Source organism: Lepidochelys olivacea (genome assembly GCF_965140295.1).
Source record: "Lepidochelys olivacea isolate rLepOli2 genome assembly, chromosome: 15".
In the NCBI taxonomy this organism is placed as follows: domain Eukaryota; kingdom Metazoa; phylum Chordata; order Testudines; family Cheloniidae; genus Lepidochelys; species Lepidochelys olivacea.
In genome coordinates, this window is record NC_140425.1 from 16,423,155 (window position 1) to 16,440,308 (window position 17,154).

A 17,154-nucleotide genomic window follows, 5' to 3' on the forward strand; every position below is an offset into this window, starting at 1 on the left:
CCAGCCAGCCAAGCATCTGAGAGAGAGAATGGTTGGTGCCATCTCAGAGTCCTGGCCCTCCCACTTCAATATCCCATTGCCAGCTGTGCCTATCCTTGATAAGTCAGAGGAAGGAGATTTAAAAATAACAAACCCAGAATACACTGGAGGGGAAAATCCCTACCTGACCCCTGCAGGTAGCCGGTGGAAACTCTGAAGCATGAGCTTTTAGGACCATACACCAGATATGGGCCTCAGGGCTGCTGAGTCCCTTCCAGCATAAGCAACCCCGTCATACAGTCACAGTAAAAAAATGTATCCAGCTCTCTCTTAAAACAAGTGGTTTGCCCCCACAACTCCTATGGGGAGGCTGTTCCAGAATCTCATCCCTCTGATGTTTAGAAACCTTCTAATATCCTGCCTGAATTTATTCATAGCCAGTTTATACTCATTTGTTCTTGTGCCAACATTGTCCTTTAGCTTAAATAGCTATTTATCCCTCATGTATGCGGGGGTAAATATCATCCATCCTTATTCTCTTTTTGTTTATATAACTAAAAAACCTCATATTATTTATTTTTTAATTTCCTGGCAAGAGCTAATTCAGCTTGACTTTGAGCAATACTTGTTATCGTGGTGGCATGAAAGTCAGGTTTTCTTGATCGTCATTGACCATACACATTCCTAGTACTGCTCTAGCATCCAAAATCCTAGTTTCTGGCCCTAAAGTTTAATAACTTGCCTCTTTAATAGAAGATTTGCATCGAAGGAAAATCGCACTGAAGAATATTAAAGGGGACGTTGCCAAGTTACAAATCACATTTTTAAAAACAAGATGCTGTTACCTATGCTGCTGCTGCTGACACCTGAAAGCCTCAGCTCCTTTTTGCTATAAGCACTGTTTGTTTACTCTCTGCATTTCACTCAGCCTGGACAATGAAAATGAACTTGGCAGTGTCATTTTCTGGCCCTCATGCAGGATAACACAACTCTGCAACATTCCAGTTGCAAACACAACACAGGAAAATTTAAATTTAAACAAAAGACTTGTAAGTTGGAGTTTAAATAAAAATACTGGAAATGTTTCTGTTGACCTAAGGGTTTGCAAAACAATATTTTTTTAAACAAAATGTAAATGTTGGGTCCAACTCTCCCCAACAGTGTCCTCATGAAAATCCTCAATATAATATTGGATGGGGCACATTGCACTGATGAACAGAGGCAGGCTGCTTGTGACAAGGTTGTGGAGTACTTGAGGATATTGTATGTCACTTTACAAAAGGGAAAAGAATCTTTGTTAAACATTACCAGGATGTAACTAGTTTCCATCTGACCACTCTGCTGGTATATTCCCCTTTTCCCTCAGCCTCCGTCTGTTAGCTTTGTCTCTTTCAACTGGAAGCTCTTGGGGGCAGGGCCTTTCATGTATCTAACACCTGACACATTGCCAAGCACTGCCAGAAACAAGTAATGATGATATTGACCATCCAAGTGTTTAAACCAGTTTCCTGTTAATTATAACCTCACTGTGTAGGATTATCCCCTGGCATTGTAGTTGGACAGCTTGGAAATGCTCCAGATAGCACCAAATGCTACTAAAATGAAGTCTTTCTTTTTCCACTCAGTGTGATGGACATGGGCATTTACCTGCTACAAGATGAGGATCAGGAAGTACGACGTGAAGCCTCTGTCTTCGCCAGCCTTGTTCAGCACATGTTGGGCGCGCAGCCTCAAGATAGTTGTGTCTTCATCCAGGGTAACAGAGGGCTGGTATGCCTGCTGCATGTCCTGCTGGAAAAGTTCTGGGGCTGCCAAGACACCTTTGAGTTTTTGCTACGGCACCTCCCCACGCTGGATCTCAGCAACATCTTGACAGAACTGGAGGCCAACAAGTGAGCAGCTAGGATTCTAAAGTGGCGTTAAGGAGACACATACACTGTCCCCTCCCCCACCCCCCACAAGAGCCACACACCAGAAACATTTCAGGGCCCATCTTCAGCTGTGGCCAAGGGGAGGGCACACGGCAACTCCAGAAGAGATACAAAGATTGCTTTGAGGCACCTTTGCGCTCCCCCATCCCACTTTGCACTGGTCCAATATCCCAGTGTATATTAGAGCAGCTGCCTGGCAATAGCTTCAAGGGGCCAGGAGGAGAGCTGGGGATTGCTGTGGCATAGGAAGATCTGGCCACTCCTAGTTTTCTCCTGGCCATGTCCTCCCAACACTAGCTGCAGACACTAGAAATGGCGGTAAGAACATCTATGGTTGTTTCATGCCACAGGAGTATACTAGAACCCTGGAGAGATCCAGCCATTGCTGGTTATGCCAGCAGTGTATTGCAAAGCAGCCACAGTGCAGACTAGGATTGGGAAACCTGTCTTCAGGAACCAAGGCAAATCATGAGAATTTGGTTGCCTCTTAGGAGGGAGCCCAAGTGACCAGCTTGTAAAGGGCCAGCTCAGACATGCAAGCAGTAATCCCCGTGTGCCAGTAAAGGACAAGGAGGGGATGCTCCGTCTCCTCGTGGGAGTGAAAAGAGCAAATGCAGCCTGGTTTTGTCTCTGCTTCCGGAGGAAACCGCTCTAGATGGTATTCCAGAATAAAAGCCATAGGGATGACTTGTTTTTATAAGGGCAGATTAAAAACTAGGCCCTGCAAAGAAATGGTCTGTTTAGGGGTTTCTTTGTTTTGTTTTTTTAAATAAAAATGTCCAGACTGGATGCAAATGAGGCTGAAAATAGAGGGCAGAGTCTACTGAGTTCTGTCTCCATCTCTGCCAGTCTCACTGTGCCACCTGGGGCAGGTAACTTGGTCCATCCATGTTTGAAAATCCTGCCCTAAACATAAGTATCCAAATCTCTTGAATAGAGAGAAAATAAGTGGCCTGATTTATTTATTTATTTATTTAGAGGTTTTGCACACAGCTCCCATTGACTTCACTGGTGGTTGCGTGTGCTCAGCACCTCTCAAAATCAGGCCACTTATGTAGGTGCCTTGCTTTAGGCACTCACGTTTGAAAATCAGGCCTTTAATCTCTCTGCTTCTCCATCTGTACAATGGAAATGACACTTCAGTCTCTCCCAAGCGACTTGTGTGGATTAAGGAGTTAATGGGGGTACAGTCCTGTAAAACTGTGCTCTATAGATGGGAGATATTATTATTGACAGTATCCCAAGGGAGCTGTCCTCCACAGAGGGAGGGCTTGGGCCTTTCAATCTGTAAACATAAAACATGTGAAATCCCATCCCTCCTAGTCACCAATACTGAAAGCCCGTCTGCTCATGCAACACCCATCACTGTGCTGTCACAGCTGGTACATAGCGTGAAATCGCGCTGGTATGTTTGGAGGAGCAGATCAGTGACTGAGACAAAACGTGGGGTTTATCGTTTGACTTGGCTTCCCTTTCAGAGCAGTCAGCCTGTATAAAGAGGACGAACCCAATGTTTTTGCGGAGCCAGCTGTCTTATCCCGACTGCTGCTCCCCTTCCTCCTTCAGCTGCTAGACAGGGTGCCCACCGCCACTCGGCTTTGTGACTTCACTCAACGCTGGCTGAAAGCCACCGGACCCAGCATCTTACACAACCTACAGCACTGCAAGCTCTGGTGGGGCCAAGGTACGTAACTACACTGGCATCGCATCTAATCTCTCCCCACGATGGGCAGTCAGATATCCCGCAGTGTCGGCCTTAACACCAAACCAAAGCTGGTTGCATACATGACACTTTTGTTCATAAAGCACAGATTTGTTTGTATGTAGGACCTGCACTAATTGCTGCTCTCTTTAACTATGTGGTGCTAGAATAATTGCTTTAAATAAAGTAAAATGGAAGAAGCGGCACATTACTTCCTGCCATATTGCAACTTCAAAGATACGTTAAACTTGGGGTTTAAGTGACTTCATAGTATTCTTTACACTTTTTCAATGTTGTTCAAAGTCAGGTTAATACAGTTCACCTAGGCTCTAGCCCACGATCCACATGTGGAGAAACCTGCTACATTTAAGTTTGTTGTTCCAACATTTCCCCCCATAAACCAGCCTCCCTTCAAACAGCACCAAGGGTGGGACGAACAAAACGAAGAGTGCAAAAGGAAAAGCCAGGGAACAGCCACTATATTCCATAATTGTCCCTTTGCAGGGTCTGTGCCATTGACTGACAATGGTAACTTGTTTTCTGTTTCTTGGCCAAATTCACCACACAGTTCAACTGGCTCCTATTAGTGTATCACAAATAGCGCTTAGAGGTGAAACTGGAGAATGAGAAACAGCTTGGAGGTTTGGGATAACTGGAAATTGCATCCAGAAATCCCCGTAATGTTACCTGCATAATACACTATTTGCCCGTGGCAAGGGAAACTGCAGTAGCATCTCTGTACTAGAGCTGCAGTGCTGGGGAGGGACTGGCTGTGCTCTGTGCAGACAAGGTAAACTGAGGCAAACATCCAGAGGAGCTGCCTGGCACTTGTGTAAATGAAGAAAACTAAATAACAAACAGAGACGCTTAGCGTAGGCTTAAGCACGAGCCTGTCTGGGCCATGTGCTGACAAGCCAAGTCAGGTGTTCTCGGAATTCACCTGTGCCAGGAACAGAAAAAAAGCCAGCAGTCCCTGGTAGATATTCATGGCTCTGCACCTTCATGCTGCTGCTGGGAGTGCATGTCAAGCATCACTGCGAGCGGCACTGGTTTTTCAGTGACAGCTTAATTCCTGCTACAGCAACATGGTGCTTTATCTACCCTCTGACGTACATGGGAATTTGGCTCGTAGAGAGGATGGGACAGTGAGAACAGACAGTGAGAATATTTGCCCTGTTGTCTGTCTCAATAAATTACTTTTGACGGTGACTATACACACCCTAACCCTATTAATGCCTTGTTCTGCTCCCTTTTAGATGCCATCGCACCTTTGCATATGAAAGCTCTGGGGTGTGCAAAGGTGCATGCTGCTGTCACAGCACTACTAGTGAAGGCTACACTTCTGGCCCATGCTCTGGATGGTCTGGAAAGGATCCACATCAGTGCTTCAGAGATTCACTGCACTTCCCAGGAGCTGAGAAGTGAACTTGTGCTGGTACAGGAACTGCTGGCCCAGCATGGAATGGCCCCCACCTTCAGTTTAGACTATGGGATCACAGATATAAGGTGCTCAGTAAGACCTGTCTGATCATCCTGGGTGGCAGAACTGTGTTGTAGTGAGTTACCACGAGCCATTAGCCAAGGGACAGAGTGTGCTCTCTTTACACTGTGCTTTAGATTTCTGTTCTGAGACACTGCTGGATCTCTGCGCTCACCTTCCTGATTTCTCCTCTGCCAGGAGCCATCCAGAACTGGTAGGTTATTGATGGAACTCAGGTGCTCCCCATTTGCCAGCCAGGAAAGGGAAGTGGTACAGTGTCCTACTACCCAGGATCCAGGCCCCTCTCCCCCTCAGGTTATCCTGGTTCCTCAGATTTATTTTATCAACCACACATTCTCTGGATCAAGCCAGGAGGTGACAGCTTCCAGTTCTTCATTCAGAGGGCAGCTTTACAAATTAGATCACTACCAACATATAATACCAGTGATGGTCTTAGCCCATCATTCTGCTCCTCTCTACCCGAAAGGCATGGGCTCCTTGGTATGCCCGATACTCTCAGGTCAAGACAGCCTTCCCCGTAATGAGGAGGGTTGGAAGCTCTACTCCCGGAAGGACCAGAGAGAACACGTTCTCAAAGGACAGAGGTCACATCTCAAACTCTGATCCCCCTGCTCACCTGATCTTATTTCACTGTTTTTTATCCACGTTTGTGGCTCCTGTTATAAGGAGCCAATAAACATGCTTTTGGCTGAATAAAGCGTCCCTTGGATTTTATCACTAATAAAGAGTCTTAATTGGGTGTTGCTATTATTTAGTGTTATAAAACACTCAAACACTTTTCAAAGGGAAAATATAGACACCCCAATCAGTCAGCAAATGCCCTGATTCCTCCAGTGTTAGTCTCTGACTCCCAAAGCTAGTTACTGCTTCACTTATTCATCCTTGTCGTCTAACTCTAGTCCAAACTGCTGGTGCAAGAACAACAATCCCATACCAACAGAGCCTTCATCTTGTCTCAGTTGAGCCCATGCCTCACTGATACAGCCTCTGTCCCAGAATTCCTGGCTTCAGAGTACAAAAGGGACCCTTCATGCGTCACTCCCCAGCTTAATCCAGTGTGATGTAGTGAGAGGGTGGGGAATCCATGCAGGCGCTGATCCTGTCTGAGAGCAGATCACACACACACACAGTCAGAGCTGCCGCAACTTTCCTTGGCTCCCCTCTTTGTAGGAACTCAAGTGAACGAGTCCCAGGCTGACTGACTCTCTCTTCTTGTCTATCACCTATATACTTCAATGAAACATCTAAACCCTCTTAAGGGAGTGAACTCAGCTGTGCTAATCAGTCCAACAGGACTTAAAATACAGAAAGCAACAGCTGTGGCAGAAAAGTGTTATTCTCAAAATGTTTTGGAAATAAAATTTTGAAAGCTTGACATGAAGATTAAGAGCCTGACATTTTAGTTTTAGGCCATTTCAAATGAGATTTAAGATACAGAACTCGAAGGAACCTCCTGTGCCATCGAGTCCAGTCCCCTGCTGTCACAGGTAACCCCATCACTTCACTTCCCGACTCCTTTACCTGTTTATAAAATACAAGCCTAGTCATAAACTGATCAAGCCCCATCTTAAAACTAGTTCAGTTGTTTGCCCCCACGCCTATTGGGAGGCCACTCCAGAACCTCGCACCTCTGATTGTTAGAAACCTTTGTCTCATGGCCAGCTTACACCCATTTGCTCTTGTGCCAACACTGCCCTCTAGCTTAAATAGCTCTTCACCCTCCCTGGTGTTTACCCTCCTCGTGTATTTATAGGGAGCAATCATACCCCCTTTCAGCCTTCACTTTCCTATGCTGAACAAACCAAGCTCTTTTAGTCTCCTCGCCCCTAAATTCAGTCCTCCAGTCCCCAGATCATTCTCGTGGCCCTTCTCCACACCTGCTCCAGTTTGAATTCAGCTTCCCTGTACATGGGCGACCAGAATTGTGCACAGTACTCCAGGTGAGGTCTTTCCAGTGCCTGGCACACTGGCAGTAATACAGCCTCTCTCTTCTGGAAATACCTCACCTGCTACACCCTAGGATCAGATTGGAAGAGGCCCTGGGGGTTTTTCGCCTTTCTCTGCAGCGTGGGGCACGGGTCACTTGCTGGAGGATTCTCTGCACCTTGAAGTCTTTAAACCACAATTTGAAGACTTCAATAGCTCAGGCATAGGTGAGAGGTTTATCGCAGGAGTGGGCGGGTGAGATTTGGTGGCCTGCGTTGTGCAGGAGGTCAGGCGAGATGATCATAATGGTCCCTTCTGACCTTAATATCTATGAATCACAGGTGCCATTTTTATGCCCACAGCAGTGGCATAGCCAAGATAGGACATTTGGGTGGGCCACAACTTTGGGTGGGCGGACAATGACAGAGGAACATGGGGCAGGAGGGATTGGGGGGAACCTGCCTCTCCCCGACGCCCTCTAGCCGGCCTTGCGGGGGGCAATGGATGCTCTGGCCAGGGGCCCCCATGCCCCAAGCACACACCCAGCTCCAGGAGGAGACGCCGTTCTCCAGCGCACACGACTGCAGGCACTTGTCCCCATCCCATCGCGCCAGGCCCAGGTCCCCAGGGCGGCAGGCTTACCTTTTTTGAGGATCTCCTCCGCTGCCGCCAGCCACCTGCTCGCTCACCCGCCCTCCACCCAGCACTCCTGCCAGGGAGCGGGGTCGGGACACGGGGGCTTGCAAGCGCTGGGGCCGGAGCAGAGCCTGCATGCTAAGTGGGTGGGCTGCGGCCCAGCCGTGGGTACACCCCTGGCCCACAGTCCAATTGGTGGTTCATTGTCAACCTGTAATCAACCAGCACACCCGGGGCTTTCTCCTCCTCTGTTGTTCCCGACTGATGAGCCCCCCCATCTTACAGCAGAAATGCTTACCCCTCCTTAAGTGCACGACCTCACACTTCCTACCATTACATTTCATCCCCCTAGGTCATCCCAGTCTTCCTGTATAATCATCTGATCGTCCTCTGCCCTCTGCGTGGACACGGCTGCCCAACGCCCCCTGGTCAGCAAAGTTCAGTCCCACGCTCCAATCTTTGGTGCCCAAGTCATGACTGAAACTATCAAATATCGGCCCCAGGGCAAGCCCTGCAAGGCAGGAACACTTGCCCGAGTTCCCCCCACATCACGACCGCTGCTCCCCCCCAGGTACACGCGCCCCACCCCCACGGACTGGCACGTGCCTGGGGCCCCCGCTGCTTGTGCGGCCCCCCGATTCCTGCCCCCCAGCTCCCGCTGCATTAAGGGCCGGCTCCGGCTCCCCCCAGGCCAGACCCCGCCTTACCCGCGGGGCGCCCGAGGGGGAGGCGGCGGGGCGCAAAGGCCCCGCCGGGGAAGGGCGCAGCGATGCGGCTGCTGGCCCAGGAACCCAACGAGCCCCCGGGCCCCGCCCCGCCCCGCCGCGCCGCGCCGCGCAGGGGGCCGAGCCGGGCGCCATCCCCAGCGCGGGGGCAGGGCCCCGCCGGGACCCCGCAGCCAGGCCGGGGCGCGGCCCCGCGTGTCGCAGGATACGTGGCACCCGCCCGCTTCCTGCCGCGCTGGGCCCGGGGCGGCCGCCGGCTCCGGCTTCCGGCCGCCGGCATGCGAGCGCCGCAGGCAGGTAGGTGCCGCCGGGCCGGGCCGCGCGGGCTCGCCCCTTGCGCAGGGGGCCGCGCCCGGCCTGCGCTGCGCCCCATCTTCAGAGGCGCGGGGCCGCCCGGCAGGGTTCGCCGCTGGAACTCACCCCCACTGGAGCCTGGGGCGGGAAAGCGCCCAGCCGCCTGCGGGGTTAGCCCAGCACTGAAACCATCTGGGGTTTCAGGCCCCCGGCGGGGGGAGCTAAAGGCTGGTGCTTCAGGGCGTCAGCCAGGCGCGAGGAATTAAGGGGGAGGAAGAAATTTCCCCATCAGTGGGTTACTGCGTAATTGTGCCTCTGAGGGGTGCTTTTACACCTCCTTCTGCAGCATCGGTGCTGGCCCCGGCCCAGAGACGGGATGCTGGGCTCGGTGGACCATGCGCGTAGCGGGTCCAAGGTCCCAGCGTTGAGGTGATGTCCCTCCTGTCTCCCTCTCTCTGGCATGGGTGCCTTCGAAGGCCTGATCCCTGCCCCCCAGGGGCACATGCTACAAATTAAAGAGAGGGGCAGGCTTTGCAGAACTGGCTGGCTGCAGCTTGTAATTCTCCAGCTCAAAGTAACCGGTGGCACTTTCACTACAAAGGTCCCGCCTTCAGGGACAGCAGATGCCCTTGTGAGTTGCCACTTGTTGATCCCAGCAAGCTATAGTCCTTGTGGGCTATTCTTCCATGGAGAACGGGATTGGGAGGCAGGAGTCCAGGGTTGTTGTCCTCGGCTTGCTCTGTGACAGACCAGTTGCTTCACCGTCCTTTGCCTCAGTTTCCCTGCATTTAATGTGGTAATTAATTATATTTACCCTCCTTCATAAAGCCCTGTGAGATCCTATATGGTTATATAGGGTAAGTGCTTAATAGCAGTAGGAAGGATTTCGTGCTCTTAAGATGCAGACTCCATGCTGTGTTGTAGGCTGGGACCTGTGCTCCGCCAGGCCTCACTTTGGCGTTAAAGGCCAGCGTGGCTGCAGGCAGCTCCGTTGTACGCAGATCCTGTGCACCTCTCAAGCTGTGGCAGTTTGTCAGTGTGGCCTGTGGTTAGGCGTCCATTTGAATCTGTGGCTAAGGCCAAGTTATCTAATGGTAGAGTAATCTCATTTACGTGCTTAAATCACCTGAACTTAAAGCTGCAGAGGGTCCCATGGGTATTGATGGCTGAAACATAATTATCAGCCAGTTGATTGCTCCCAAAAAACCCGAGCGTGGATGGAGTCACGATCCACCTTGTACAATACCCTCTTCTACCCACCTGGGCTCAGTAGGAGCCCCAGCCATGCACTGCAGTTAAGCGGGATCTCATGGTAAATAGTGCCATAATGGTGACTTGTAATTGAATCGCAGGGGCAACATGACCACAGCCAAGCCAAAAAGACTCAAGTTTTCCGAAGAAGAGAAGTTCCTCATCCTTGAAGAATTCAGCCTGCGCAAGGACATCCTGATCCCCAAGAGCGGGCGCTACAAGAACACGATGGACCGTCAGCGAGCGTGGGAAGAGATCACTGCCGCTGTCAACTCCCTCAGCCCGCTTGTGCGGCGCACGCCTGACGAGATCCGCAAGAAGTGGCATAACATGGTCATTGACGCCCGCAAGGAGCTGACCACGGTGAAACACCCTTTGCTGAGGCAGCGGCCCCAGGAGAGGCTCTTCCACAACATCTTTGCTCTCTTCAATAAGACAGGGCCGGAGGTGACAGAACCATTGCTCCTGGGCCCTGGTTTCGGAACGAAGCCGTCCAGCGGCCCGGCTGGAACCGCAGTGCCTCTCTGCGCAGCGGAGGGGATGCGGGAGTCTTCGTCAGACTTATTCCTCCACAGCCAGAATGATGGACTTCGGCTGAGCCAGGGGAACAAACTGCTCTGCAAAACGGAGGTCCTTTCGGACACAGACAAAGAAATGGCACCAAGGACTGGCTGTCCTGGAAAGAGTTTCATCCATGCTCCAGGGGACCCGCAGCCCAGTGATTTGTGCTCGGGTGGAGCTCAAGAGAGTGTGGAAAAGAGACTGTTGGGCCCCAGTAAGGATCCACCGCTGACATGTGCGCCCGTAGCTGAGACACACCCTGTGCCAGTTCACAGGACTACCTCGCCACCGAGCCATGGAGCTGAGGTGACTGCTGCCGGCAGGACTCCTTTGCCTCTCAGCTGCTCCCCAGACTTTGCACTGGCCTATAAGATCAAGTGCCCTTTGAGCCCTATATTCGAATGGCCTTGCCTAGGGATCAGCTCAAGCCCAGTCACACAAAGCAGCAGGACTGACAGCCCCAGCTCCGAAGGCATCCACACAGCAATGGATGATAATGGTGAGACAGCCGCACACGCGAGCCAGGCCACACAGTGCCTGGCTCCTCCTCCTCCTTCCCAGCAGAATTCAGTCTTTTAATTTGTGCATGAAAGGAAGAGGCTATTAGTTACTGGCAGCAGCCTGGCAAACGGGCCAAATCCTGCCTCCCGTTACACCACCATGTAGGTGTAGATGCTACATGCAGTTCAGCAGAGCTACTCTGGATACTTACCAGCGTCACCGAGAGTGGAACTCAGCCTATACTGAGCGGGAGCCATGTGAGCTCTGCCAGTATCTCCCAGCCCTGACCAGTCACCGCCCTGCTCCTGTCTGGAGTACAAATTTCCATCAGTGCCAGATCGCATGGTGGGTGGGAAGAGGCACCAATCTCATTTCACCTGTGACCTGAGCCGGGATTAGTACTTGGTCTTTCCCTGGGGAGAGAGCTGCCTATGCAGCTTTGCCCTCTGTTATAGAGTGCCATTAATAGGCGCCACCCCTGCCTAAGCAGGCCTGTCTTGCCATGGGAGGAGCACATGGTTATCAAGTGACCATTTAGAATAGATTTTAAGACGCCCGGAATTCCCAAGAATGGACCTTCCCTAGGCTGGCTTTCCTCCCAGCCCATTGCCAAGTGGTTGGGCTAAACATGTCTCCCCCGAGAATGGCTCTGAGTCAGTGAGCAGTGCCCCCAGGGGGGTGTTTGTATCTCCAGTCTGTCAGGGAGCATTTTTCCTACTACCCACTATTAAGATGTCTCTGCAGAAATACAGCCCTGTTCTCCCCTGCTCCGGCTGAGATAACCGTCAAGTTACACATACTGTTTCCATCCCAGTGCCCAGAGTTGTAAACAGCTTAGAACTGGGGTTCTCAAACTTCATTGCACCGCGACCCCCTTCTGACAACAAAAGTTACTACACAAACCCAGGAGTGGGGACTGAAGCCTGAGCCTGCACGAGCCACATCGCTCCAGGTGGGAGGGCCAAAGCCCAAGTCCTACCGCCCCAGGCCAGGGGTGGGGGCAAAGCCCAAGCCCAAGGGCTTCAGCCCCAGGCAGGAGGTCTGTAACCTGAGCCCTGCTGCCCAGGGCTGAAGCTCTTGGGCTTTGGCTCCAGGCAGTGTGGCTCAGGCTTCAACCCCAGATCCCAGCAAGTCTAAGCCAGCCCTGGTGACCCCAGCCCCCATTGGAGTCCTGACCCACAGTTTGAGAACCGCTGGCTTAGAACCATCTTGGTTCCTTACTACTGTAGCAAGAGAGGAAATGCAGGTCAGCTGGAACAGGTCAAATCCAGTGAGAAGGGACACCTTGCTTTTAAGAGAGTGGACGTACAATTTGAGGCAGGGGAAAAGTTCCCTGTGTCCATTTTTAGTGTTGCTAAACTGTCCTGAAGCTCCGGATCATGCGTAGAATCGTGCCACAGATCTGCCCCGTATTCCCACTCCTTCTCCAGTGAATCACACTTCACCCCACTCTGCTGTCTGTGTGACCACACTCCTTTCTGAAGCTGGAATGCACTGGACAGTGGCATTAAGGTATCGCTCGCTCCCTTCAGCCCACTGCAGCGAGGGCTTCTCCAGCTCTTCTTCTGTCCAGTTTGCCAAACAGGCTGCTTAGAACTTCAGCACAAGTTGGCAGTGGCCGGCCCCAGGCTGTGTTAACAACCTCCCCATGGCACTATGGTTAAACCTGACAGAAGGGGCAGGGCTTACCCCCCAGGGGAGGGCAGTTGCAGATCTCCCATTGCCATTAAGACAGCCCCACCCTCCACCTTGAGCATGCTCGGGCAGCTTGAAAGAACCTTCATCTGCTCTCGCCACAGGGTCACACCCTGAGTACACAAGCCCATGCTGATTTTGCTTGCTGTTCATCCCCTGAGGTGGCATGGGAGGCTGTCCCATGGCCTGGCTCACTGGCAGCACTAAGTGAAATTAGTTATAAGGTGCTGGTACAGCTTTAAATGCCCGTTTGTAGCATCTGGCACTGCAGGCATCACCACTATTTGATGCTTGGCATGACTCTTTTTCGAGGACATCAGAGCTACCCCACCTCTCGTGTCTAGGTAAATTATTTGGGTGACAGAAGGGGAGTAGCAAGACGGGGAGAGGAAAAGAAGCCAGAGGTAACTAGGGAAAGACAAGAGAGAAGACATGGGCGGGGAGGGGGTGTTCGATCAGAAAGAGCATCTCTGTAGAGCTGCTTCCTGTAGCCAGGATGAGCTTTCCTGGCTGCAGGACAGAGCAGTGGTAGATCACTGGCCCTGGCAGAATTGAGACATGACCCTTATTTTGAGGAGGCTGGATCCTGCTGTTTGTGGCGGGTGGGACATTGCCCCACAGGGGCTGGTTTCTGGGAGGAACTGTGCATTTCTGTGTTCTCTTGACTCCGTTTGCTTTAACCATTTGGGGGGTGGTTGTTTGGTTTGTTCAGCAAGCACCTCTGTGACCGAAGATTCGCTGCCCAGCCAGAGGGGTTGTGTCGGGCCAGCCAAGGAGCTTCGGGAGACGCACAGCCGGCTGCACACCGAGATCCTAGAGCTGCAGAAAGAGACCTTGCAGCTGCAGAAGGAAAAGATCCTGCTGGAGAAAGAGAAACTCTTACTGGAAATTGTCAAACTGCGGCGAGAGCTGGACACGTGACCATCTGCCGGGGAATGATCCTGCCCCTCCACAGTCCGGGGAGCTCAGAGCCCAGTTCAGACCCGCTCGGCTCCAAGTACCCTGTTCTCTGGAGCTTCATGTGCTTAAGTGAAAAAAGAATTGCTTGCTCCTCCGAATGGGCAGGAGAGAACTGAGCTGGTGCTGACCCTCACAGACGTGAATGGCAAGGACTCTGTTTCCTGTGCAGAAAAGACCAGAGAAATCACTCCACCGATGCTCTTAACCGGCAGTGAGAGCCACACCCAGACATCGGGGGGCACCTGTCGTGGCTTTGGTGGCAGAGCGTAAAACACGCATAGGTTCGGGAGAGCCACAGCACCAAGGAAATAACTCTGCGTGGGCCTGCACGGGGCCCCTCCCTCAGCAGGGCGCCAGAGCAGTCCACGGGCCAGGGAAGAGGGGTCGTATCTGTGTATGGAACAGCAGCACAGTGCTTCACCCCGGGCTTCTCTGCAATGCGCGATACAGCAGGTGAAGACTGGACATGTAGCCACGCCATTGCTTCCTGCCTCTGCAGGGCCTTCCCCCTTTAGCCACGAGCAGGGAATTTAAACCAGTAGCTTCTTTTTTCCATGGTGATATAAACTTACTAAGTAGAGAACCAGCTTAGCAGCCCACTCCCTTTGCCAGGATCCAGCCCTGTATTACAGTGTAGGGAGCTACGGGGCAAAGCCTAAGGGTCTTTCTCAGGGCCAACTCCTGGAGAAGAGAGCGGGAGTTTTACCTGAGTAAGAACTTAGGGTTTGGCCTTTAATGGTTAAGTATTAAGTTAAAATAAACAAGTGAGCACAACCAGACTCATTCCCTGCTGGCACTGCCTGGTTTTCTGCTCTCTTCTTATTGCCAGAGGCAACAAGAACCTGAGCGCACCCAGTGGTCTGCTTGCTTTGACCTACCCTTATGAGGATTGTCTGTCTCATGTCTAAGATGGATCGTCTGAGTTTCTCCCAAATACGTTAGGGGGCACACCTACTCCTAGCCACTTCCTCATCCTGTCCAGCTGGGCCACAGTTCAGGAATGGCCTTGTTTATGACTTTCTTAGTGTTCATTTTAGTGCTTGGGAAAGTGCCTTGCTATTGACACTAGCTAGAGCTGGACATGACCCCAGCAGATACTACAAACTTCCCACACAACTCTGCCAAAGAATCTCCAGTGTGACTTGGATCAGCCTTGCCAATGACAGTCCCGGTCCATCACTTCTGCTCGTCCCAAAGCATGTGGTGGTTTTGGGATGCAAGCAAAAGCCCCCAGAGAACTAGGTCAGAGGGATTAGATTGATCAGAGATGACCTCTTTTCAGCTGGGAACAGAGGCATCCAGAAGTGAAAGGTCATTGCACTAGTCTACTGCAAGCATCTTCCTGCATTACCATCTTATCTCCAGCGCTCACTCTGAAACCCACCAAAGAAACAGCCGTGTTAGTCTGTATTCGCAAAAAGAAAAGGAGTACTTGTGGCACCTTAGAGACTAACCAATTTATTAGAGCATGCTCTAATAAATTGCTCTAATAAATTGGTTAGTCTCTAAGGTGCCACAAGTACTCCTTTTCTTTTCTCTTTGGTGGGGATCCTTGCATGGGGAGGAAGCGAGTCTCCTGGGGAATTCCTCCCTCCCATGATACAGAACCATTCCCAGAGGCCCACCTGCTGACGTATTCCGAGGGCTGCCTGAGTCGAGACCTCAGGATTTGTCTGGAGGAGCAGCTCCACCCTGGGAGAGGACATCGGGAGTGAGCATTGTGGTGGTTGGATGAGGCCAGAGCGGCGTTGATGGGGGTTGCTCTGATGCAGCTCTTGCCCAAGGGAGTGGTGGGGAGAGTGTTTTAAATGCTGGGGCTGGATAAGGTTCCATCTCGTTTGGTTGCATTCCGCTCCCTGGACATTTGGAAGCCCGACGACTCCGGTAGCATTTGAGGTTTTTAGTGAGCTCAGCTGGTGCTGTGACGAGCAGCTGTACCAGGAACTGGCACGGGGGCCGAGCCAAATAAACCTGATCTCTTCAGAAAGAAAACCCCTGTGAGATGTCTAGTGTGGGGTAGGTCAGGTTATTGCACGTCACCATGTGAAACAAAATAGGACATTCAAAAGCTGATGTGGGATCTGGGAGCCAGAATGTGGTGACACCTCTCAGATTGCAGCACAGTAGCTTGTGGGGACCAGCATAACAAGCGTACAGACAGGCTGTCTCTCTTGGGGAACCGTGGGTGTCCATAGGGAACGTAATACATTTGAAAAGTAACCTAATGCTTCAGGTGGTGTTCAGATTGGCATCTTCTGCTCACAGGAAATAACCCAGTTTGCATGGGTAGCTGCCACTTGATTTCACTTCCCTTTGTCTTACCCGGGAATCCCAATGATTGCAGTGACAAGCAAAACAGTATCCATGCTTATTCCCCTGCCAGTGACTCCAACTCTTACCTGCCAGCCCTGCCAAATTAACCTTGATCCTGCAGCTAAGCTGGGCTCTTTCCTTTGTATGCATCATCACTAGTGACCCTGGCCCCGGCATACAACTGAGGCTGCATGGCTCAGGGTTACATTTGGCAGCTTGAAATACTGTGGTGGTTGAACTAAGTAAGTTTGAAACTTAGCTACTTCTCACATAGCACAAGTGAGGGCTAGGCATTTCCTAGCACTTAGAACAGGAAGCTGGAAGTTAGGACCCTGATGGGTGCTCTCTACGAGGAGAGGCTGAGGGAACTGTGGTTATTTAGTCTGCAGAAGAGAAGAGTGAGGGGGGATTTGATAGCAGCCTTCCACTACCTGAAGGGGGCTCCCAAAGAGGATGGAGCTCGGCTGTTCTCAGTGGTGGCAGATGACAGAACAGGGAGCAATGGTCTCAAGTTGCAGTGGGGGAGGTCTAGGTTGGATATTAGGAAACACTGTTTCACTAGGAGGGTGGTGAAGCACTGGAATGGGTTACCTAGGGAGGTGGTGGAATCTCCATCCTTAGAGGTTTTTAAGGCCCGACTTGATAAAGCCCTGGCTGGGATGATTTACTTGGGGACTGGCCCTGCTTTGAGCTGGGGGTTGGACTAGATACCTCCTGAGGTCCCTTCCAACCCTGATCTTCCCTGATTCTCTGAGCTCTAACACTGGAACCTTGAGCAAGCCAGCTAACCTCAGCATTTCAATTTCCTCACTGAGGATAATAGTTACTAAAGTCAGGATTTGAAATCATACTTCACGGTCAAGATTCACAGACGTATTATTTTCATAAGTTAGACTGGCACTGAGGATCTCCTCCAGGGTTAGCATCCCCAAGCAAAAGACCAACCGCAGAAAGCAAATTCATTTTGCAATACTCTAAAGTTTTTTTAGTTTCATGTAGTATAGTTGTGGAAAGTAGGGGTGACAGAGCATCTATCTCCTTTGCCCTGCAGAGGGCACTAGATGTCACTGCCTGGCTGGTTTTGAAGGCATCATTTGATGGCAAAACAGCCCTACTGGGAGGGAGCAGAAGCAGAGCAGCGGTTCTCCACGGATATTGATGCATGGTTTATGAAGCCAT

The 17,154-nt window shown here is 51.4% G+C and overlaps 2 protein-coding genes across 5 annotated transcripts in view; both read left to right on the forward strand.

Annotated features, from left to right (window-relative positions):
- Nucleotides 1-6,488, forward strand: part of LOC311531759 (tRNA (32-2'-O)-methyltransferase regulator THADA-like) — a 39,103-nt gene extending 32,615 nt beyond the window's left edge. For all 4 annotated transcript variants that reach the window (XM_084649441.1, XM_084649442.1, XM_084649444.1 and 1 more), the window contains 3 exons: nucleotides 1,605-1,871; nucleotides 3,389-3,594; nucleotides 4,869-6,488. In XM_084649441.1, coding sequence (XP_084505567.1) covers nucleotides 1,605-1,871; nucleotides 3,389-3,594; nucleotides 4,869-5,140 — 745 coding nt within the window. In that variant the 3' untranslated portion in view covers nucleotides 5,141-6,488. The remainder of the gene's footprint in view (nucleotides 1-1,604; nucleotides 1,872-3,388; nucleotides 3,595-4,868) is intronic.
- Nucleotides 6,489-7,021: 533 nt separating this feature from the next.
- LOC311531433 (uncharacterized protein) lies at nucleotides 7,022-14,441 on the forward strand (the record flags this gene model as incomplete). The annotated part of the gene is made up of 4 exons (XM_084648790.1): nucleotides 7,022-7,053; nucleotides 8,344-8,697; nucleotides 10,047-11,005; nucleotides 13,415-14,441. 4 exons carry the CDS (start codon nucleotides 7,022-7,024, stop codon nucleotides 13,621-13,623), a joined length of 1,554 nt encoding a protein of 517 aa, XP_084504916.1. The 3' UTR covers nucleotides 13,624-14,441.
- Nucleotides 14,442-17,154: the final 2,713 nt, after the last annotated feature.